Source organism: Gymnoscopelus microlampas (assembly GCF_963454915.1).
Source record: "Gymnoscopelus microlampas genome assembly, chromosome: 3".
NCBI lineage: Eukaryota > Metazoa > Chordata > Actinopteri > Myctophiformes > Myctophidae > Gymnoscopelus > Gymnoscopelus microlampas.
The window spans coordinates 37,178,855-37,204,489 of record NC_139940.1 but is presented as its reverse complement, the minus strand read 5'-3'; the positions used below and the strand labels follow the sequence as shown (position 1 = coordinate 37,204,489).

The 25,635-nt window shown below is 39.9% G+C and overlaps 2 protein-coding genes across 4 annotated transcripts; one reads left to right on the top strand and one right to left on the bottom strand.

Moving 5' to 3' along the window:
- Positions 1-5,666: 5,666 nt before the first annotated feature.
- On the bottom strand, positions 5,667-10,786 carry LOC311041548 (2-iminobutanoate/2-iminopropanoate deaminase-like). The gene is made up of 6 exons (XM_084051962.1): positions 10,642-10,786; positions 9,774-9,879; positions 8,629-8,683; positions 8,436-8,504; positions 6,265-6,320; positions 5,667-6,171 (listed from the first exon to the last, which is right to left on the bottom strand). The coding sequence occupies exons 1-6, from the start codon at positions 10,704-10,706 to the stop codon at positions 6,112-6,114; spliced, it is 411 nt and encodes a 136-aa protein (XP_083908088.1). The 5' UTR covers positions 10,707-10,786; the 3' UTR covers positions 5,667-6,111.
- A 695-nt stretch (positions 10,787-11,481) lies between these two features.
- Positions 11,482-25,395, top strand: pop1 (POP1 homolog, ribonuclease P/MRP subunit). 3 transcript variants are annotated; one of them, XM_084052624.1, is made up of 16 exons: positions 11,482-11,601; positions 12,322-12,481; positions 13,402-13,524; positions 13,907-14,082; positions 15,027-15,275; positions 15,669-15,756; positions 16,105-16,283; positions 16,439-16,716; positions 16,844-16,937; positions 17,055-17,163; positions 17,259-17,378; positions 21,027-21,148; positions 21,257-21,448; positions 22,214-22,368; positions 22,941-23,141; positions 23,859-25,395. In XM_084052624.1, the coding sequence occupies exons 2-16, from the start codon at positions 12,325-12,327 to the stop codon at positions 24,643-24,645; spliced, it is 3,030 nt and encodes a 1,009-aa protein (XP_083908750.1). In that variant the 5' UTR covers positions 11,482-11,601; positions 12,322-12,324; the 3' UTR covers positions 24,646-25,395. The 3 variants fall into 3 exon arrangements, with proteins under 3 accessions (XP_083908750.1, XP_083908749.1, XP_083908751.1); XM_084052623.1 differs by having other exon boundaries at positions 23,853-25,395; XM_084052625.1 differs by lacking the exon at positions 22,941-23,141 and having other exon boundaries at positions 23,853-25,395.
- The last annotated feature ends 240 nt before the right edge of the window (positions 25,396-25,635 follow it).

Genomic DNA, 25,635 nt, shown 5'->3' with positions numbered 1-25,635 from the left:
TATGCTCTGGTAATTTTGTTATGTTTTACTCAAGTGTGCTCTTCTCTTATTTTATCTTGTTCAATTTGAGCAGGGATTACATAAAACCTTGAGTCAAGTGGTTCCATGCATTCATTATATTTATGTATAGAAATGTAGCATACACTGCAGAAAGATTAGGGTGTGCACACTTCAAGTTTGTGTTGCCTATGCTATCACACATACACACATTACCATATTATTCAACATTCTTAGCCCACTAGTTCATTTTGAGATGAAATGAATAGAGTAACATGATCAGGTGTTATGGAATTCTTGTTACAACCAACAGACAAAACCCATCAGCCCTCAGCGGTGCTGAGGGCTGCAGGACCACAGTACCTCATATTGCACACATACAAGGAAAGACTAATAGCTAAAAGAAAACATGAGCTGGGAATTATAACCAAGTTGGAATAGGCTCTGATGAGCCTATTCCACATGCAATCTCCACATAAGTCATAGCAAAGATTCACTTTAATAGAGCTCAACAGTGACCGCCCACTTTTTGTAAAAGCTCTGTTTTCCGGAACTGAATTTTACACTCATTTACTCCATAGATTTTTAGATGAAATGAATAGAGTAACGTGATCAGGTGTTATGGAATTCTTGTTACAACCAACAGACAAAACCCCTCAGCCCTCAGCACTGCTGAGGGCTGCAGGACCACAGTACCTCATATTTCACACATACAAGGAAAGACTAATAGCTAAAAGAAAACATGAGCTGGGAATTATAACCATTACCAAGTTAATTTTGATTTATTTTAGCTTGATGGCTAGTCTTCCATTAGACTATATTTAACCATCACAATCACTTAAAACATAGAATGTACTCAACTGAAAAAGGAAATATATATATATATATATATACATTTTGGCTTGCCTCTCAGCAACAGCGGTCTAACAGGTATTTAGTTAAGCTATGGTTGTCATATTCTATAAAACCTACCATCATTGCCTTTACCATCATTGCCTTTTACAAACCTACCATCATTGCCTTTTTTGCACTCAGCCTACACCCTACATCTTTCTCTGTACCACTGTGACTAGGAGTGCTATCCTTAATCCACTGAAACAACACACATCTTTATGCTAAAAGATTTTTTTATTCATTTATACTGCATAGGTATAAGGAGAGCCCTTCAGAAGGTAGGTTATTCAATAAAAAACAAAGCTGATACCCTAATATTGAGGAAAGCTTTGATGTTATATGGTATTACTATTTAGCACAACATGAGTGTTCTGTTTTTATTCATTGCAATACAGCTATTGCAGCTTTCAACTATTCGTTTATTAATGGTGTTTAACTCTTTGTTCTGAATATTTATGGGTCATTTATACTTATTTATACTATACTGATTTTTTTTTCACATAATACAACAGAATTCTCTCACTAGTTCTATTGTAAGTCATCCCATTGTGGATTGTAGCTCCCTGACCCCGTTTTCAAAGCACATTGCAAAACTATTCTTGCGGCCTTGTTTAGTGTAATCTGCAGTCTACTCTTATCTCACTGCACAGCTCTGCAGTCTGCACAGCAGTAGCTGGATTTCTTATGAATGAAACTTTTATATAACAATAAGGATTTCTCTAGGAAGGTGTCATGCAATTTGTCCAACCGTCCCTGTTGTTCTCAGCACATTTTTGCAGAGGTCAGACATACGGGAGCACAACATAGTGTGGCAGTGTAACTATAACAGTCGTTAGGCTATATCCTAAACCTACAGCATCATGCCATTATCTGAAATAAGATCTAAGCATTAGATCTTTGTTACGGCCAGCCGTATTTTATATTACATTTTCATTTGTTCTGAGATGGAGAGTTGGTGAGAAGTGGAGACTGAAGCCTTGATTATAAATGTACTGACACCTGTGACACAGGGAGTGGATTTGCTGGGGGCCACACCCAGTCTCCTATAAAGGTGACTCTCAAACTTTGCTGATCAGAGGATTGTCATCTTAGGTAGCAGAGCATTGCTGCCGCTAGCCTCTCACCCCACCAAACTTACCCAAACGCTCTGGTATTCATACCTGTTGGAAAAGTCCTTAAAGGCTGGGCTTTGTAGCCACCGTGTTGTGACCAACTCTGATTGACCAACTCTGATTCTGATGAGTTGCTATTAGTAAAGTTTGAGCCTGTGTTTGTTTTGTTTATGTTTAGGTTTGTTATTTAGATTCTTAGTTCGTACATTTTGTCATTGTTGTAATTTTCTATTTGTTTGTAATAACTATATATTCAGTTTTAAATTCGGTGTTCTGTTAGTTATTATGTTACGGCCTTTATACCTAGACTAAGGGTCATAACAATCTTAGATCCAAAGGGAATATGAGTGGAATATGAGTGCCCTGGACAATCATGCACTTACACAACTGTACAACTGTGGTTAAACAAGTCACTTATATAATGTTAAAGCATGATTGTGATCACAAGATGAAATGTAATGGCTTTACAATAGGTAAAGATATATTTCGGAACAACCGCAACAGAGGAAATTATAATTACATGTTCGATTAACGTGATCTACAGATAATTTGATTTGTGTGCTTATGTAATGGCACATATTTCATCAGATGGTGTTATTGGTGCCTCTTGGGATGCAACAAGAAAGCTTAAACTAAACTAGGATGACCCATGAAATCAGAGGTCCCTTGATTAACTCTTGGATTACTGCTTAAACACTGCAAGTTTCAAATGTATCTTCTCATAGAATATGAGGATGAATAACAAAGTATTGTACAAAACAGGCATTGCCAAATCATTACTTACAAATCCCATTTGTGAGTAATGATTTTAACAAAACAATTATAAAAGTTTTTGCTTAAAGGTAGGGTAAGTGATATTTTTTGGTTAAAACAAAAAGTATTTTGTTAAAAGGTTAAAATACTATATTCTGATAGTAATCATTGCTATAGTGTTTTTTCAGTAACGGGAGTCTCCCTGTCTCTCCAGCTCTTTAATAAACAGAAAATACATTTTTCGGTAGGTGTCAAAATCTCAGCCAATCAGGAGAAAGTACGCATTTTTAAGCTTCATTTGTATAGTGTTCCAGTTCCAATTTTGTCTGCTCATTTCTTAGTGTCATCACTTCCATTTTCACATGGTTAATCTGTATCCTGATTGAGTTCTCTGTCCTGGTTGGATAAAATTGGAAATGAAACTGAAACGAAAATGCATTTTCTGTTGGAGAGACAAGGAGGTGGAGAGACAAGGAGACTCCTAATACTGAACAAACACTATATAGCAATGAGTACTATCAGAATATAGAGCTATTTAACACTTATTTTAACCAAAGAAAATCACTTACCTACCTTTAACACAATATATTACTGGTCAGTGGTCAATAATTAATTAACTAATTTCTTTGTCAGAGGTCAGTTAATGACAAAGAATGTGGGCTTTGTGGAGAATATCCATCAATGAATGAATGATGAAAATGTATAGACTACTGGGAATTGATTGATTGATTGAATACTTTATTAACGGTTTCCAAATAGTACAGTGGTATCATACACTGGTGCTAAAAGGATAAAACAAAAAGCCCTGAGGGCTTATTTCTATTGTGTATTCAATTCATAAGACATTTAAAGACATACAATAATATACCAGACATCATCAACACTAGTAGCAATAAAACATACATGTACAGTAAACAGTTGGGTGTGTGTGTGTGTGTGTGTGTGTGTGTGTGTGTGTGTGTGTGTGTGTGTGTGTGTGTGTGTGTGTGTGTGTGTGTGTGTGTGTGTGTTGGGGGGGGGCATTTCTGGTGTTAAGCTTTGACTTTAATAGGACCAGTTACCATTTGCAGACAGGTGCTCTTTCATGGCGGTTTTGAAGGAGGGTAAGGAGTCATACTTTTTGATGTCTGTTGGTAGGGCATTCCACATTCTGGTGGCATACCAGTAGAACGAATTTGACACCATGTTTCTGCCGAATCTGGGTTGAGTGAGATAAGTGGAGCTCCCTCTGGTATTGTGCCTGGGTGTGTCTTTTACGCTATTGAAGTAGTGTGACAGGTACATGGGCATCCCTGTTTTCTTGCGTATCTTGAAGACCAGGCCCAATGCAAGTTGCTTTACTCTGTCCTCTACCCTGAGCCATCCAACCCTAGCATAATGAAAGCGATTAGAATCAATAGAATAAAGCAACACTGTGTCCACCACTGGGTCTTGTAAACGTGACCCACTTCCCCTGTTTTAAAATAGGATTTTTCACTGAGAAAACACCTGCCAGGAGCCAAATACACCTAATATGTGCTGTCGTAACATTAACCACAGGCCAGCTGAACCTGATGCACAACTTATCTCCATGAAAGTGAGCTGTATTCAGAAACTGCATTGTCATCAATCACATTTTCAGATAAGCCATATCTTGTACAGCTCCATGGGAGAAAATTTGCATACAGTGAATTAATTACTACTTCAACGAGTGTAAGCTTGTATGAGGAATATATTATCTGCAAAATTCATTATAATTGTGAATGCAATGAAGTAGAGCGGTACCTTTGGTAATTCTTTTTAAGTTGTATGCAGTTACTTTAGTTTCATGGTCATTCAGATACATATTTTTCTTGTTATGGAGGGAATATAAAATAGTGGACTTAAAGGCTTTACTGAGTCTGGGGATCTTATATCATTTGATGCCATAAGCACTGATGACATAAATAGTTCAAGAGCATTGCAAACATCATACACCATCCTGAACATTAATATGATGGAACTATTGGTTTTACATGCCCTGTTTACGTACCAAACTTTAGTTCCTTATAGTAGATAATGGGTAGATATGGGTGTAACACTTTTTTTTTAAAGAGCTACTGTATGGTATATGCATGTTTGTTTCTCTATATCATCTTGTGTTAACTAGTTGATCATTTGATGTCATTAAAAAACTGGAAAAAACATACTCTGAACATGAGGAGATAATTTGGTAAACTTATCTTACCATTGGTTCTACACAGTAGTGTTACAAGGCATCAGAGAACTTCTAATATCCCACGCACATTATAATTAATTCAATTGCACCATGATATGCACTTAACATTAACTAACATTGGTTCTGCATACTAATGTATGTTAGAAGTCCAGTGGTTCCCAGAAAATATTCTCTTGATTCTATGAAATGTGAAGAAAGTTGTTGGGCTCAAGTTTTAGTTTGATCTTTGATATCTCTTCTGGTATCAATGTAAGGCCTTGAAAAGTTGACATTCTATAGTGCAATTTCTGAGCTCTGTCTGTAATGCTACTTACTTACAGTACCTGTTTAATGTACAGTACAGTCCTGGGGCGTGATGGAGGGGGGGCACCACAGCAGCACGTTGTGGTGTGCTCAATCATCCCTTCCCCTATAACACCAAAGTAAGTGTCTACCTCTCAAGGAACCAGTGGACTGAAACCAGTAGTGTTGCTCTACTAGACAAGTTACTGTTAAGACCGTTCTGAAACCTTTTGTACTTTTCTGTTTAACACAGTCCATATATATAGATGGATTATCAGAAAGATGCCTACAATATGTAGCTAATAGTATTAGTATTAAAGAACAAAGCACTAAATGCACCTGCCACAAAATAAGCTTACAGGCCTGTCATGCATGTAAAAACAAAACAACCACCAAGTGAATTAACCAAATGTATTGTGCTTTAATTATTGTCCATTATCCGGCATAGGACAGACTGTCGCTAGTATGACTGCTAACAGAAGTAACACAATACAGCAAAGAGAAGGTTCTTCTCAGCTATACATGTCCTACCATGCCTGACCTACCTGAAATAAGAGCTGATACAACATAAAGTGTGGGGGTAATAGTTTAGAAGCTGTTTCCAAACATGCATTTTAATGAGGTGAAAGTGGCCTGAACAATCCTGTACTTACAGAACAGTGGTGAAACAAGAAAGACCTCTTGTATAATATCCAAGCATGACTTGATTACAAGACTGATATCATGAGCCTTGTGACAGAAAGACATTGATGTCTTAATATTTGATACATTTTTTGAAAATATAAAAATTAAAAATTCAGAGGAAACTTGACTATTCTGAACAACATGATTTACAGATCATATATGTTCCATTTTTCGATCATGTGAGTGTTTACATTAGGAGGCATCAGTGAGAGGACCCAACACGGCTATAGCCTCAATCTCTACAAGTCCACCCTAGAAGGAGAAAGAGAAGAAAATCAGTAATGATTTTTGGATCAAGCACCATCTAACGTATGTTTGAGTGGTAAAAGCCGTACAGGTACTCACTCTGGGTAAACCAGCTACCTGGTAGGCAGCCCTGGCAGGGAAGTTGGTGCTGAAAACTGTATCAAGTTACATAACAGAGGATAAAATGAACAATATATACAGTAGATAAACATAAATTCAACACACACACACACACACACACACACACACACACACACACACACACACACACACACACACACACACACACACACACACACACACACACACACACACACACACACACACACACACACACACACACACACACACACACACACATAAAGGAGATTGAAACATACAGTACAGGGACACAAATATTATAGGTGCAGTAAGATTACATTCACAAAATCATGGCATATGTCTTCATGATACAAAAAGCATGTCACTCAGTACTCTATTGGGTATAAGTAACAGCGTCTCCGCCATATATGGCGGCTACCAATTATAGCAGATACAGCACAGTACTTTGCCAGCCTTTTTGCCTCCGTTTTGGGCATCCTAAGTTGTCTCCCTCTAACAACCAGTCAGTGGGTATAATGTCCTAGGCTGCCAAATATAAAAACAAATAGTCAGCACCTACAACCTAGCTCTGAGATGGTATGTAGGAGTGGTTGGTATTTAATGACCTTGGTCATATAGGCTTCCTCTAGGCTAAGGTCAAAGGTGCATGCCATCTCTAATACAGACACTTCCCTGGACTCTTCATCAACCACAATAACATCTGGTGTACTAGCTGTCAAAAATGTAAAGATGTCTGGGTTATCACAGAGATGGAACATGGATGAAATGACACAGGAATGTTTGCACATTCTCACTGTACACACACACACACACACACACACACACACACACACACACACACACACACACACACACACACACACACACACACACACACACACACACACACACACACACACAGTTTGTAAGATAGACAGGAAGTAGTTAGTCAGTTCAAACCAGGTTTTAACATGAATAGAACTGCTACTTGCAGTGATTGAACTCATGATCTGTGGTTATCATCTCACAAGACGAGGACAGATGTGTGCTACACGTTAAGACCAACGATAGATGTTTTAGTGGCATGACAGAATCTCCATTCATCTGTGCTACAGCACTGGTTGCAACCACGATGTTTCACATGGAGTCAAGTGTGTACATTCTATTTATCAAGGCTATAAAACATTTATATGTAGAGTACAGTATGTACATGATCTGTCTGATCTTGCAGTCTTCTTTTTCTCAACTGTTTTCTGCGTGATACCACGCATGATACCACCACATGACTTGCCATGCCAAAAGCGCACATAAAATGTCCTGTTATTCATGAGGTTTCAGCAAAAACCTGTTTATCAAAATAAATTTGAATTTGTTAATCAGGCCAGCTTTACAGAGTTTAACGCTGCACAGTATTCTACAGGAAGAACTTTCTCTTCATAGAACACACCGTCAAATTATCTTATATTTGTAACTCTGAGAGTATCGCACAGGTCCATTTAGTTACATTATTTTGTACACTCTCAGGATTACATTAACACTGAGGATTTTACTGTGTAGTTATCAGATGTGGCCTGTTAGCTTCCACCTACTGTAGTACAAGACCTGACCCCTTGGCAGCAGAAGCTCATGTTTCATCCTGTGCAGTGACATGGCACATCACTGTTTCTCAGTTGCCGGGTAGAAATAACAGCATGCTTTAGCACTGTGCTTGACAGCACACTGCTACAGGTTTGTGAAATGTGCTGAATGTTGCAAATAAAAGTATGTGATCTGCTTCAACAACACCCAATGTATCTCCGAAGAAAATAGGACTCAAGATTTTGTCTACAATTAGACTCAATATTTGTTCAACAGAAAACAAAGTAAGGAAGTATAAATGAGTAATCACAAACAAACAAGCAATACATAAATCATTGCATTGTTGATCATGTTTATCATGTTTAAGACAGTAACTAATGGTTAAGATAACAATCAGGCAGTTTTCCGAACTACTTGAAAGTGGAACCCCCACACTACACACAACTAATGTGGCCCTAGTTCATGTAAGTTCTTTAGTCTACACTGACACTCAGTGGAAGAAGTGTGTAGTGCAAGATTTGCAAGGTCACTTGAAAATGATGAAATGTGACAAGATATTGCATTGATTGACTCATTGGAAAAAAACTAAAAGAAAAATATGTTATACTTACACTGTTTATAAACATCATTCACATTGGTGAAGTCATTCATGTCAGCTAGAAGCACCGTGGTTTTGACAACTATGGAAAGAAAGACAAAATACTATATGGGAGGGCTACAACATCAGGTGTAAAGGTCGGCCTACATGTGCCATTTAAAATGAACAAATGCAGGCACTGATTTTCAGATAATTTTCAGACTCACCATTCTCATAACTGCACCCAGCGGCTTTAAGGATTTCACCCATATTCACAAGAGCCTGTTTGGACGAATTATAAGAGTTTTTAGGAGTATCAGGCTCATTTCTGTGTGCACTGACCTAATCAAACAGAGCTGGGGTCAATTCCCTGTCCATCTAAATATTTAAAATGCCTACAGTGTGTGCAATCTATTTACAAAACCTTCATTCTCGTCTTTTCTTTGGTCGGTTTGATGTGATAACCATATGATTGCTAAATGTACTGATGGCACCTTCACTTATTATATAGTATAGAATGAAGAGTGAACTGTTTTTTTTTGCTTTTCTTTTTCGTATAATTTAGAGTAGGCAAATATTTTAACCCCCTTTTCTCCACAATTTAGTCATTACACCAATGAATTCCTCCCCACAGACATTTCTGTGTTGCCACTGCTGTACCCTACTGGATCACCTGCCAGTGAGGAACCCCCACCAGGAGGTCGGAGCACTCCCCACTGACAGGCCCAGCCTGTAGGAGCACGTGCAGTAACTGCACCCTCCCCGCCAGGCTTCCCTCCCCCGAACATGGCCGTTTGTGTTCGTATATAGATGCTTGACGAAGCCAGATGCACTGAGGTGGACTCAATCCCCTAGACCAGGGGTTTTCAACTGGTGGTCCGTGGTCGTAGGAAGTTTTTATTCATTATTCTATTTTGTTTTATTCTGGAGAAACTTGGAAAAAGACATTATCATCATTGTCAGCGCTCATTTGAGGAGGCTTATGCTTCAATTCTGCCGCGCTATGAGCTTGTAGATGTGCTATTTCAGAAAGAAAAATTTGTGCAAATCTTAGAATATATATATTTTTAAAGCGAACATTTGTAACTCAAATATTTGCTTCTGGGGGTCCCTGGAACAAAATATTTTGAGATATTTTTAATTATTAAGGGGTGAAGTGGTCCACTTCAGCCCTTCAGGGCTGAAGTGGACCAGAAAGAGAACTGAGTTCTCTTTCATGAGAACTGACAATGTGAACACAAAAATAACTGAGTCCCTTTTCTTTTGTCCCACTCCTTGGTCCTCTTGAAGAGGCCTCAGTTTGGTTCGTTTTAAAAGCGACATAATATGTGAAAGCACCAGAAAAGTGTTCCAGGTTTTAGTTTCTAATCACCTGTCTGGCCTGGGCCTGAACACCTCCTTCAACCAGCTGTCCACTGGCAGGGTCCATACCCAGCTGTCCTGAGACATACATGGTCCGATCAACCACCACCGCTTGGCTGGATAAGACACGATAAGAGAAGAACAGTATCACTGATAAATGGATCCGATCATATTTTCTGAAGTGGACAGTCTTTTCTCTCTTTCATTTAGTTTTGTAGAAGCATTGTTCTGGAGGAAGGTTTTTCAACCACTATAACATTACTGAGAATAGCCTAAAGATGAAAGTGAATATTTGAAACCATTTAACTCCTTTTGACCAGAAATTGTGTAATACAAACACATTTTATTATTGTAACACATTGTTATTCTTTGAAGCGGATTGTTTTGACACTAATCTAAATTGTTGATCTATAATCAACCATTGGTCATTCAACCAGACAGTAGTTAAACAATACCCCAGCAAGGCTGAGATCATCAAACTGCCGTCAGCTGCCAACCATGGACAGCACTGCCACTCAGAAGGAGAACTCAGTAGTTAGTTCTCCTTCAACCTGTACTTTGTCCCCAAATGCAGTTCTCATTTGCCCCCTCCCCCCTTCTCCTGCCCACACACTATTGGACAAAATGCACACACACCCCTAAAATAGTCCAAAAGAATAATAATACATAATGACACCTGTGGAAAAAACTTGAGTGAAAGTATGCTCCACATAAACTCTAATCTATAATCCTATTTGTTGTTGTTTGATCGGATGGAAGTAACAGGGACTATTGATTATTAAGATTTGAGATGTCAGTCACTGACTGGACACATATGATGTCAGTCACTGACTGGACACACATGAAACTTGGACCAAGTTCATAACTCTACATCTCACCTGTAAGGGCCAATAGCTGCAGGTGCTTTCGCTGTGTGGATTATCCTCCTGATGATTGCAGCCATGATGATATAAACAGTATGTTTGATCTGTAGATGAAATACAAATATTACTGCTTTACTTTACAGGGAAGACAGAGGTAAAGATGACACATGGACTGTGGGAGAAAAACCTCCCCTTTCACCATAATTGATCATGTAGATGCACAGAACATAACTAACATTGATATTAATTGAGCTTTTATCTTAAATTAGACATGTATTTAGCTTAACTGCATCTACAGAAACTTCTCAATTCAAAATGTAGCCTCTCATGCTTCAAAACATGCTCATTATTGCTTTTATTGAAGTGTCCCTTGCGCCAATACAACATTCATTACATGATCACAACTAGTGTTGCCATGTTTTGTGAGAGAAATAAGCAACCAGGTCTAGGAAAACAAGCCCAAGAGAAGCAACTTAGGTCACATGAGCACCTTAATAAACGGCATAGACTATTTGAACATTTAGCCGATCTAGATCTACGATCTGCTATTTTCAAAAACTCTTGCAATAAAATGTGGAATATTTGGAATGTTTTTTGAAACACAAATGCTCCCCTGTGGCACAAAACATTTTCATGAAAATATTTGAAAAACACTGGTTTAATAAATAATTAAAAAAAATTGGAAGTAAGCCTAAATAAGCAAGTACACTAGAAACAAGCCCAAAAACCGCAACCACCAATTTTTACAAGCAATTGTACAGAAAATGAAGCCCAAGTCGCTTATAATAAGCAGACATGGCAACACTGACCACGCCGTAACCCGAAGCGGATATGAGGTCAGTTCGCATCCAGGAAGGAGGAAGTTGACTTGCATCATGCTGACAACTCACATGTTATGAGAGAGAATGTGCGCACGTCCAAATTTTGACCTTATTTTATGATTTCGACATTTAATTTGCTCTGCAGATTCCCAAGGTAAATATAATATATATGCATGTTGTAATAAGCGTGGTGTGATATCTAATATTGAGCTGAAAAACACGTTTTGCTGTAGCTCAAGTTTAGCCCTGACACATGACTGTCATATCATGAGTCATGGATGACCTGCAACCTGGTGTTTGCACTTTCTTCATTTACAGCATCTACATCTACATAAACGTTCAGATTTCAAAGATAAAGTGCTTACCCTATTGCCACGGATGTTGCAATTATGTACGGCCTATCAGAAGTACCCGTATATTCCGTATTGTTAAATAACAAGCATTTTAATCCGATCGGTGGCCATTTTCTCCGTATTTTTGCCATATGCTTTGAACTACGCGATCTTATCGGTTTTTAGGTGTACTGTACTCTGACACATTATGACTATGAGAAAATGGCCACCAATCGGATTAAAATGCTTTTTATTGAACAATACGGAACATTCGGGTACTTCTGCGGGCCCGTACATAATTGTAACATCCGTGGCCATGGGATAAGCACTTTGTATTTGAAATCTGAACGTTTATGTAGATGTACGGGCCGTAAAGGGAGAAAGTGCAAACACCAAGTTGAAGTTCATCCATTACAGTCGTGACAGACGGCCTTCGTGTATCTCATGGCTAGCTCAAGTTCAAGCTGTGTCAGCGCGCTCTCTCTCAGCTGCAGCGCATAATAAACCTGCCTGACTCTATATCTTACTTATGTTTCTTATAGACAATGTCTGCTAAACGCAGAATGCGGGACAAGAAGATGAGGAACCAGCCTGCCAGTGTGCAGTATCCATCTTTTCCTCAAAATGAGCCGAGCTGCAGCTCGAGTAAAGGCACACCACAGAATAAAGGCACACCACAGAATGGAGACACTCCACGCCATGGTACAGTATGATCTTCTCTAGGGTCTAAAGCCCCTTTCGGAACCCTGTTTACCTTTTTTGTATTTGTGATGACAACCGTATACAAAAAAGGTATGCAGGGTTCTGAAAGGGGATAGCTTTTCTCACGTGACTGCTGCTGCAGTTACACTGTTAAATCCTTAGCCTTGGATCAATCTACTATCATAGATTTCTTTGATTGATTCTGACATTTGCATATGCGTCAGAATCGATCAAATAAATGACAGTCTTGATTCAAGGCAATTTTGTTTCATCCTTTTCCAATTTCACTCTTCTGCATGAGTTCTCTCTCCTGATTGGTTGAAATTGGTATTCCAACCTGAAAATGCGTATCCTGTTTACTAAAGAGCACTCTATAGCAATGTAACACTCATTTATCCACACAATATCATCAAAGCACCTTAACTCGGAGAGTGTACACATTTGGTTACATTTGTACACCCCGGGAATTAGAAATGGATAAATAAAAGGATTTGACTTCGGATGGTCAATTGAATGTTTGCCTCTGTTTCTTTTGTGCTCCTGTGTCCTCAGCCACTGTGTTCTTTCAAAGTGTTTGCTTTTCACTTTCTGCCTTGGTAACGTGTCTGTGTGTGCTGCTGAGTGATCAGCACATTTCACAGTCGGCACATTCTGTCCATTCTTTGGCAAACGTGTCAACCAATCACTCTGTTTGCCTGACTTTTTTTGTGTACGAAATTATTAAATTGAGCAAAATGGTGGCGTTAAGGAGGTAAATTACGTCTTCCTTACAATTCACTGTTGACAAATTAAATATACTAGGATGATGCTAATCACCTTGTGATAACATGCCGTGTAGATTTTACAGAGATGTCTAGATGGAATCTATGTCTAGATATCATTGATGTGAATGAACTGACAAAGTGATGATCTTTTTCAAGGTCAAGGTAGATATGGTCCATCTACAGCAAGGCAGAGGGGCTCTCAACATCAGGGTGGATGGATGCGTGGACACCAACGAGACGGAGGGGGCTATGCTGAAGAGATGCCCAAGAGCATCACTGGTAAGGGCAAACAAATGTTATACAGAAGATCTTACTAATGCCATTATTAACCACACTGAGGTTCAGTCAGCATTGACTGAATTATTCAGGTAAGTTCAGTAATGATTTACTGACTGCATAGAAAGTATACACAAAATAAAAAAATAAAGCTATTAATGGGGAAATAGTTTGTTTTATGTACAATATATGGCTGAAGCTGTGCATAGACAATGACACGTACAGGTATGCTTTCAAATCGCTTTCACTTATTGTAGTAGACATGTTGCACCTCTATAGTCAAGAAGACAATGTAAAGGAAATGGAACAAGTGAAAGCATCCTTTTTTTTTGTAGTTTCACTGAAATGAGTGATGAAATTTAATCAAACCCCACCACTTTTCCAGCCAGAACATTTGCCAGGGCCAGGGCTGCGGAGGTGACGGCCATGCTGAAAGCTGTCACTAAGCCTACAGGCAGCAGCCATGTGTTTATGGCCCTGCCTAAACACATGAGGAGGAGAGCCATGAGCCACAACACCAAAAGGCTGCCTTGTAGGCTGAGAGAAACTGCCAACAGGCTGGTACGCATCACGACTCATACATGAAGGAATGCACACTAGGGCTGCTGCAACTATCCATTATTTGTTGTGATTCGTCTAAGATTGCTTTTTGATTAATCAAATAGTCGAGAAGGGTTTCTTATTTAATTTAGATATTTTGTCAATGAATCGATGCCGAAATTTTACATTTCTCATAGAGCAAAAACAGCCAATCTACAAGCTCACAACATGTCGTGATGCCACCTGTTGTGAGCTTGTAGATCTGCTATTTTCACAATTTTTGCTATTGTATTTGAAAAATTATAAAAATGATTAAATAAATTGGTCAGATTAACTGTTGGACCACTAATATATGTGTGTGTGTGTGTGTGTGCGCGCGCACACACACACACACACACACACACGTCTTTCAAACACAGACTCATTTCTTTTTCCTTTCTCGGTGTGATCTATATTTAACTCTGAACCCATAATAATTGAAATCATTTGTGAAGCCACCGTGACGCTACATTGGTATTACCCACTGATCTATGATACTTAATTATTATAGATTTCAACAACACAACAAGCATACAGTACACTCTAAATCTATAAGCTGTAGCGCTATTATGTAAATCTGACATTTTAATATTTAAATGACTCGATTCAGGATATCGGGTAGTTTCCTGATGATCAGGTAGATTAGCTAAACGGCTGTTGGCTTGCCAGCTCACCTGGACTGTTTATCTACAGTTGAATAAGTTGGATGGCAATACTCTAGTGATAAATTTCACATTTTCCTCTCCTTTTCTCAAGTATGGTTGGTTATTATGTTACCAATCCAGAGTTTTAGTTTATAGATCAGTGCAAACATATACTCTCTTCTCTATCACTCTTCTGTCTGTCTGGTTTCCTCTCACATACATATAGACACACACAATGCCCTTATCGCCCATAATGTATGACCTTTCTATTGGCAACTTCAGCGGGAAAAGCACGTCGGTCAGAAGAAGGAGCTGGCCAAGAACAAGAGCCGCAAGGCCCGTCGTCGTCATGGGAACCTACTGCTTGAGTTCAATCGGCGCCAGAGAAAGAACATGTGGCTAGAGACTCACATTTGGCACGCCAAGCGTTTCCACATGCTGAAACAGTGGGGCTACTGCCTTGGGGACAGACCCACCTACAAGTGCTACCGAGCCTGTTACAGGGCCATGAGCAGCCACTGTCTGATACAGGTACAACACCATGCACTGTAAAACCCCACGTGTTCATTTAAAGTAACTCTAAAGACACATTTCAAAGAACAATAAATAATTGGCCGTGATCAATATGTCCTTGCTGAACATGATTTTGCACCGACCACACGCTACACGAAGACTCTCTCTCTCAGAAGCATAGGAAAAATACAAGACTTCAACTGTGAGGGTGTACAAATGGACCCTATCGGTACCGATTTGGTTCCTTTTGTACACTCTGTTACAAATGGATAAATGAACACTGAGGATTTTACTAGTAAGAGGATATACAGTATTTAATCATAATACAATACATTTTGGTAAATTGTAGCTGAAGCCATATGTCATTGATATGTACTTTGCTTGTCTGATTGTCCCGATTGTCCCAAACAGGACCTTTCTTATTACTGCTGTATAGAGCTGCTGGGAGCAGAAGACCAGCTGCTTGCTTCCCTCTCACAGCTGACCAGCAAAGACGTGGGTAAGAACACATTGTAACACACGGATGAAAATACTTGGATTAACTGCATGTGCTATACTTCACACTGCTTTTACTCACTTCCAGAGAGGTTTATGTAACGTACCTTGATATCTATCTATTAATACACAGAATCTGTGTCTGTGTATCTGTCCCAGATGAGAAGGAAGCTTATAAACGGCTAAGACATGCACATCCCAGACCTACTAGGCTGGGTGCTGGATCAAAAAAGTTAAACAGTATACTGTACAAGAATATAAATCTCTACACCAGTATTGCTGCTCCCAAATGCACCGCTGCTCCCCAAGCAACGTCCGTCCGACCAATCATGTGTTTTGTGTGTGGTTCTAGGACCAACGTTTGCTGCGGCAGCATGTCTGCTGGGTCGAAAACAGGGCAGCACAATGGTCTATAAAGCAGGACAGTACCCCTCACAGCCCCTGGGTCCTGTCACCTTCATGTGGAGACCCCGCACACAGGGCTCAACTCATAGACAGCTGTGGATCTGGGTTCATCCCACTCTTAAACAGGTACAGGTTCTTAACAGAGATGAAAGCATTTTACTAATAATCTTGGTAGTTCATTACATTAAAATTTGGCGGTATTCTGTCAAATACCCATACTTTATTAGAATGCCCAAAAAATGTAATTAAACAATTAACTCTGAAAACATTTTGTGTTCCAGGACCTCCTTCCTGAGTTACAAAATGTGTGTCAGTGTTGCGAGCCCATATTTCCACCAGCTGTTCCAGTGGTCACCATAGCACAGCTTACTCCCAACCCAGACCCGGAAACCAAGTCTGAAATGACTCATCCAAAGAAGCAGCAGACCCCAGGAACCAAAAGGAAGCGCAGTTGTAAGGATGATAATGGACCTCCAGCCAAGAAGATCCTGGGTGACGGAACCAGATCTCCCACCACGCCAGTAACCTGGAAATCCGGCTCAACTGGAATTAGTATAAAGTATTAAGTCTGCATTTTATTTTTTTATCCAAATCCAAATTTAGGCTCTGAAGTACTTTCTGTTGCCAAGTATTAACCTGAAAATAGCTTAAGTTACTTTTCTACTGTGCTGTTGTTTCTCTTGCAGCGACCTGACAATGGAGATAGTACGCTATCGGCTGATCGGACCACAGTCGCATTCTGTTCTGACTGAAACGCTTGAAGCTGCCACGGACTGTGATGTAAGCAATGTGGAATTACCGGCATGGAAAGCAGAGACCAGCTGAGATGTCTTTAAATCTTTAAACTGAATGTATACTATTTTTATTTTACATTTTTTATTTGTTTTGTTTTTTTAGTCTATCAGCAAATCTCAGACATCTTCCCTTTGGTGGCCTGAGCATTGCAAAGATGAGCAAAAGATGACCTTACATCGACAACAAGCTGATGTCTTTATGACACTGAAAGGTTGGCTGCTCATGTGTTTTCTCAATGTTTTGTCTGCGTTTGTGTATATGCATATGTACATGTACAGTTTGTCTAACCGTAAGTGATCTCTACAGGCGTCTACTCCACAGGAGAGGTCCCTTCAGGCACAGTGCTAGGTCTGACAGTGGATGACCCCAGGTTGACATTACCCAAGAAGAGAGTCAAAGCAGTGCCCGATATAAAGCAGGCGCAAGGTAAAATCAGGCCTAACCGACATAACTTTCACTGATGCAAATTATCAAGTTTTCCCTGTTCAGTACAGTTCGTTATGTGCACTGCGCCATGTCAAGTTTCCTGGTCTCTGGTGAATGTTGTCCATAGATGAGAGTAATAACAGTGAATCAGTGTGTTGTTTGTATTTCTGAGGCTGTTGCAATGAGTACGCATCTGGTCCTGTGCTCCAGGGGAGCCTCTGCCAGGCCATGCAGATGTACCAGGTTCGAATCCTGGCAGGACCCTGTACTCGGCCAACACCCTCAGTGACGGACAATATTTTACTGATTTGCTCAAGGACAACGAATGAGGAGTGGACAGTTTAGTCAGGGTCGAATTTGTGTGTACTGTGTACGTACATGTGTGTATGTGCAATGCACATACAGTATTTGACCCAACATTCTAACAGACTGAGCTCATACTGTCCTCTCCTCATTCCTCCCCCTGTTGGGAATTCCTTTCCTATGTTAGAGCAGAAAAATAAGTGTCACCATTTTCATTGGAGTTATTCAGTCAAGTAATTCTTTACAGGGCTATCTTGCTAGGTTATATACAAAATTGCAATGCACAGTTTTATATGGGTTGTTTGGATCAGATTTGTGATCTTAACATAAACTGAAGGTGAATTTGAAGTTGATGTAATTTTCCAGAGCGTCAGTACTGGCATTACAGAGAAATCAAAACCCAGTAATGGCAGTAACAGCAACATTTGTGATGTGGTAAATGCCGTGTCAGAGGGACACACTGAAATTAGAAGATGTTGCTGAACATGCATTATCGAAGCGTTTTTATAGTCTTAATTAGGATTAACAGACTAATATTAGCCCACAAATGTAATAACACAATTATGATAATTACTCAAAACCATATAATAATCTAAATTTGATTATGGTATTCCTGATTTGTTTTTGTTCAAATTTAAAGCTCATGTTTCCTTGCTTTGGACAATTTTGTAGACTGTGAAAACAGTCCTAAAGGGTGGATTCTGCCAATGCTTTTCAATGGGAATGGAGCGTTTTTAGTTTTTTTTAATGAAATCCATGAATGACAACAAACTGAAACAAGTCAACTCCCATTTGAAAAGCATTGGCAGAATCCGCCCTCATAGGTAAAATTCAAGTTCGGTGTGACTGCGCCCTTATCTTGGAGTGCAAGAGTGCAAGTGAGTTTTGACCACTCATAAAATGTTCTTAACTCATTTACTGCCATTAATTAAATGTCCCAAAAAGCCCACACTGCCAGGATTTTGGGATGTTCTTACCATTTCAAGTAGTCACAGAATATTTATCTCCAGTATGATCGATCCCATGATGGTTACTAATCACGGAGGGTTTCACTGTCCTTCCGTGAAGGAAAAAAAATGTCATCGCGATTATTGTTCGCTTGTTATACCCAGTATATATAATGAAAATAGCCTGTTTCATTCAAAAAAACATAGTAAAACACAGGAGCAGCGATTCAGAATGTCCCTAATATTTTAATAGGGAAGTGAATGGAGCAGTAAATCTTTGTATCGCGTTATCTCCTGGTTCTTTGTGAAAAACGAGAAAAAAAAAAAAAAAAAGATTCAGTGGTACTGGGTACTACTAACAAAATAAGAGCAAGCATGGATTTGAACAAAAATAAGAGGACATTTGTTCATATATTGCTTCCTGTATGAGGCCCATTGATTTACTCAAATTCTGGATGCATAATTCAAAGGATATGGGATACTAAATGAGGGTTAGGGAGTTAAGATCAAGTTACAGATGAGCTCCTCTCCCTTCCTCAAGCAGGGGCAAGCATGGTGGGGGGGGGGTCTCCTTCCTCGGCCCCTTGGGTCATCTCGACCACCATGCTACTTCTGTGGTCATTGCCCCCCCCCCCCCCCCCTTTGCGGTAGGATTCCACAATTTTACCTCCTTGCTCTTCCTCTACCTCAACCAACTGTCCTCTGTTCCCTTCCCACTTTATCACTGACATTCTACAAAGGAGAAAGAAGTACATTGTAAAGAAACTAGAGGTTCAGGCCGCTATGCGGCCCTCACACCTACGTCGCACTGCCGATCCAACCTTTTATGTCTGAGTCATAGGGAAGTATTGAGGGTTTAAGAGATTAACGGCCCTATTCTGGGCGCCGTCTTACCCATTATCCCTAAACTACTTTGCCATTTTTTACTATTTTGAAAAAACATTTTCAAGTAGTTCAAATAGCCAATCTACATCGACACATTGTGAGCTTGTAGATTTGCTATTTCAACTATTTGAAAATGTTTTTCAAAATAGTAAAAAATGGCAAAGAAGTTTACGGATAATGGGTAAGACGGCGCCCAGAATAGGGCCGTAAATGTGATTTATGGATTAATGTTACAAACATAAATCCAACCTAGAAAAGATAATGTGTAAACAAATAAACATAAATTTACACACACTAATGGGACACTCCTGACATGCTGCAAAGTATCAATTAGGCTCTAGCCCCCCTCTCTCCCAGAGAGAACAGCAGCAGAGAGAGAAAGCTGCATCAACAGTGAAACGTTGTGAAACAGTGAAAAATACTTTGTTTTAAATGCTAACACCCAGCAACGTTGTTGTTGTTCATACGTGTGTGTAGTAATAAAGCACACACGCTTTCTTTAATTACAAAATTATCTCAATCAATTGTGTCGGAGACTCAGCAAGAAGAACAAATGGCTGTGGATCATTATCAGTGAGTGTGCTACAGTGACACAACAACTGATCAGTGGACAGGGATTTTATACACTTTAGTGGTACTTCTCTTGCATTTTAACCCGTGGAGCTATCTGCAGTCGCGGGTGCATAGTCTGTAGTCTGCATGTAGGTTGGGTTCACTCTAGGGTTTAATACCGGGAATCCCGGAGGTATTTACCCTCCCTGGACTTATTTACCCTCCGGGATCCCGGAGGTTGTTTTTTTCTTGTTAGAAAAACTAATTAGTAGAAAGGCCTATCTACATGAATGAATTACTATTATAATTAGCCAAGTTACTTGCCGCGTTACCGACCAGGGTCCACTCCCGTTTTGAACCAATATGGGACGCAAGTTGTTCTGTATTTTCATAAACATCCTCCCTGTCCAACACAGGGACATTTAACAGTAATGAACAAAATAAAACACAAGGAGAAGGCCAGTAAGTTTGTCGTAGGATCCAGGTTGGAAAAAAAAAATATATATTTTTTTTAAAACATGTTCAGAACCCAAGATATCATCATCTGAAGATGTGCAGCTCCATCCACTCCCTGTTTAACTTAGAACTGAAAAAGGCTGTAGCTCGCTTCCTAAGCACTTTTTGTTTTCTGTGAAAAAAACTCTGGCACTTTTCAGAATCAATTCCGAAATAATTCTGGCAATCCTGGCACTCAGGGAGTTAATATTGAACCCTTATTACGGTATTATTATTATTATTATTATTATTATTATAATAATTATCCTTTTTTCAATTCTATTCTTGGTGTTTTGGATTCTTCATTCACTGAAAAAAAAAAAAAAAAAAAGATTCAAACCAACATGTGGTGAGTAATTGTAGGGGGAAAAAATAAATCTTGCGCGAGGAGTATTCCTTCTTTTTGTCTTTGTGAAGCTAGTCATGTAGGAGTGTGCATTTTTGTGCTTTGTTTTGTTTGTTTCAGAGATGAATGAGGAGAAAAGGAGAGACCTGATGTTGCGTGGGGTACCAGAGCACTGCAGTCAGAGCTCCCTGTGGGACCAGTCTGCCCGTGACAACGTCACACACAACATGATATCAGCACAGGTAACCCATTATCTCTTTACCACTACTCTGTCACAAACTTTATAATAACACTTGCGCAGGTTTTTGTATGAAACACATACAGTAGCTCTCTGCTCTGTTTTGCCTCAGGAGTTGAACAGGATGAAGAGTGAGATGTTGGTGCCAGGCTCCAGGCTCAGCCCCACTCCTTTGCAGGGCAGGGTCCCTGTCTTGCTAGTTCAGCAGCCCGGGAAGCAAGTGGGACAGGAGATGAGCTCCTGGGGGGCTGGTTGGGACCTACTGCTGCCCAAGGGGTGGGGGATGGCTTTCTGGGTCCCACTGGTAAGTCGTTAAGTTGTTATAGAAGGTAGTTTGTCTGATGTACTTTGGTTCTGCATCTCAAGAGTTTTCAGTATTTGAAATCACAGGAGCCAAATCCCAATGCCCAAATTTCAATGAGCATAGGACAAGCACTCTGATACCTTAAAACGAACCTGATCGATTCCTCCGTCCTTGCCTCTCCTCCTCGCGGCCTTGCTTGGAAGCGGGGCGAAGGTGCGAGTGGAGGATGCAAGAATGGAAGTTTAAGTTTTGGGATTGGGTACAAAAGTGAACAGTGCACTCTTACTCTCTTTCAATATTTTTTGAACTAATAATTATATAATCTCATCTACCTGTTTGGGCCTTTCAATATTCGACATACATGACCTGATATTATCATCATATTGATCCATTAAATATAACAAGAGAGTAAGTGTACACTTTTAATTGTTGTTACTGTTGGCCTGCACCTTTTTGGATGGGTGTTTTGATTCTTAACTATTAGTATTTGGAATCATGACATTTTCCAAAATTGTCCTGCAATAATAATCACAGGCAAAACTGTAATATCAGAGGTATTGTTTCTATTAATTCTATGTAATGTAGTTGTACAGAATGTTTGTTTTTAGATTTAGGGCTAAACAGTTTGGTGCAGATTATGTTTTTGCTTTTGTCAAGTAGGTTAAGAGCGAGAATATGCTAAATGCACAAACGGAATGAGTTGAAACCTACCTTGCTTTAAACTTCCTTTAATTGACTTGAAGTTTGTTTTTTTTAATCCCCAAGGTGTATAGAGGAGTTCGTATCGGTGGTCTGAAGATGAGTCTGAAACAGTCCCAGAATAAAGGAGCTTCTCACTTTCCTCACGACTACCCAGACTGCCCTGCAGGTGTACGTTTTCAGCAGGAGCAAGAAACCCAACTCTTGAATAAGTTCAAAAGGTCAGTAGAACAATCAATAGCATAAGACAACTAGATCTGGCCTACATCATGTCTGGAAACGGTTTGAAATTATGTATAGTACTTAGTAGTGTGTAGTTTTTAACTTGCCACTTTAACTGCCTCACACTTGTGGTGTAACATTTCTCAAACCAAGCAAATAAAAGGGGATCGTCTTGTCATGATGAGACGCTACAAAAGCAAATGTACATGCAAATGTACGTGTTTTTCTTTTGTTTGATATTGCATCCAAAATAGCTCCATAATTGTGAAATAGTCTGCTCAGAATCCTCTTATTGGATGAAGAATGCTTATTAGTCCCTGCCTAAAAGAACTGCCAGTTTGTTGACGATAATGGGAGATTAATTAGAAGGAAAGTAAGCATTCCACTTTTTTGACCCTGATTAATTTCCATTACGAATAACTTCCCATCTACGCTGATGAGATGGTAATAAGGCTGTGTATTACTCATCCTCCATAATACGCTCTTCGGCAGGCACGATTTGTTATATAAATTGTCAGGGCTGCCCCGACAGTTTGACAAGGGTTTAACCTTCTCACCTCCTCTCCTGTAGGCGTCCGCCTGCCAAACGGACCAATTACATAAAACATGGCTGCCTGGCTCCCTTCCGTTGCCCCTGGCAACAGCTGGCTGAAGAGTGGGAACTTATCACGAGAGAGGGGGACAGGGGACAGAGTCAGATCCAACCTGCCATGCCTGGCGCCGAAGTTGATGTGACACTAATGGTGCCACAGAGTAGCTTCACTCTTCTGAGGTACAATGTTTTCTGTTGTCTCATTTTATTTCATGCTGTGTTTCGGAGTCATACTGAGGATTTAGTTGGGTCATGTTGAGAATCAAAGACAGATTCATATATTGAAATATTGGAATTAACTGAGATGAAGTACCCTTTCATTAACGTCCACGGCCCCTGCACACATGCAAATGAATCCACTAAGTACCCCCATTAATTCCACTGACTTATAAAAGTCCCTTGAGCTGTGTAGCTCAAGTAGCATTTCTTTTTTTTCTTTTTGCCTTTTGCGTTTTAATTGTCACTTATCTTTTTCCTTTTGTTTTTTCAATGAGACCCTATTGGAGCGTTTGACAGGCCTGATGCATAGCCCTCCTCCAGTCTACCTCCGTTTCATCATAACTCCTCTGATGAGAAAACCCAAAGTACATCCAGCTTTAAATTGCTGCGATATATCACAGAGATTAGTAGAGGTGAAAAGTTGCATCTATCCTCATAAAAACGTCGCACTGGCTTTGAGTAATGGACGATTTTATGAGCAGAAAATTGGATTGATTTTACGGTCTTTTGGCTTCGCTTTTTATTTTGGTCACTTTGGGATTGCAGAATGTTACAGAATACACATTTCAAATCAATTATTAGGATGATTTAAAAAATGTAACGTGCCTTTTGAATTATTAACCGTGATAAATATTCTCCTGAATTCTAATGAGTTGTTTCTGTGTTTACCAGAAATAGAAAGTCTCTGAAGCTGCTCTCTGGTTGGTGCAGACCCACAACCTCAAGAGGTCAGAGGTCACTACGTGTGGGGCCGGTGCAAGTTCTTGACCGCTCAAACGTGACGTCGTTTCTCTCAAATGACAGGAACAGTTTGGTGTGGGTTCGTCTCTCACTGCTGTCAAAGGGGAAGCCGGAGCTACATGCTCTGGTGTGTGTGCCCACCCGCGAAGACCTGACACGGCTGCAAAAAAAAGAGCCTGACTTCAGCGGTCCTCAGGAACCCCCTCACAGAGACCACTTCAAGAGCCGAGTAAAACGCCACAAGAAGGGCTCCAAAAAACCTGCAACATTGTCATGCAAGTCTGAGAGCAAGGGCTCAGAACTATCTTCTTCCGCCTCTGTCCATGCCCCAACTACGACCACTGACCCAAGCCTTACCTCAACTCTGGGCCAGCCCTCTGCTGCCACCTCTGCCACTTCCGTCACCCTATCCGATCAGACCGCGACTTCGAGCCACACTCCGGTTAAAGACCCTGAATTGGCCTCTTCCTCAGACCTCATCCTGGGACTGTGGCCTGATCCTTTGCCCAGCGTCACGTCACACTGCTCCCGTGTGACGTTGGGCTGGGTGACCCAGGGGGACTTCACCCTGTCCGCTGGCTGTGGGGAAGCTCTGGGGTTTGTCAGTGTCGCTGGCCTCCTCCATACTCTCCTCAACCAGCCGGTGGAACAGAGAGGCCTGGTGCTTCTGCGCAACCCCACTTCGTTACAATACCGCTTCGCTAAAATCAATATAGAAGTATAGGTCACAGATCTGAGCCTGTGCAGCAGAGCTCGATTTTCCCATAATGACATACTTAAGTTATTGCACAAAGGTCATCTTGGCATTAAAGCTGTGCATTAACCCAGCCCAGTTCATTACAACTAGTATATTGATGCTATCTTTTGTGGGTCTGGCATACTGTGGAACTGCAAACTGCAAGAAATGATCGCATGATGCTGTATTTGACTTGATAATCTGAGAAAAACCTTGTGCCTTAAGTGTAATGTCCTTGCATTGTGGCAGCATCAACTGTACAGTGTAGGGTAGTGCATTTACTGTACATGTATCAGTATGCAGGGAATATTGCTCTCTACACCATTAGCCTTGGTATTAGATGCTTGTGAAAAAGGATGTTTGGGAAATATTCTTTAAACAGAACTTATTAGTATTTCAGTTGACTTAACTTTTGATTTGTTTACACATTAATACCTTAATGAATGGAGGTTTCATAAAGTACGGTTTGCAGTGGTGTCCTGTTTATTAAAGATAAGCTAAAGGTTCTGGTTGAGTTATACCTTTTCCAAAATCAGTTACCATGATATCTTATCTATCTATTCAATGCATGAAGTATTATAGTCATGGCATTCTTGGTTTGAACAAGGTTAATCACTTGTTTTGGTTTTTGGAAAATGGTTTATATATTTAGAAATGTATTTTCTGTTCAACACTACTGTATCCCTCATGTTTACGCCAATAAAATATGCAGAGTGTCATTTTATGGCAATTAAAGTTTTTCCCTGCTGTAATAATTGTGCCTCTGTCTTTGACATTTACAGTACATGATGCTGTGGCATCAAAGTGGCATTAAACATTTATTCTGTATACTGTAGTTACACCTGGCTTGAAAATAGGCTTCCCATAATGTGTAGGTGTCAGACAAGAACATCTTGTTGCTTGGCAACAAGAAACTTTACTAGCACTTAATATAGTTTATGGTTTATTTGTAGTGTGAGGTAGATTGTATTATGTATG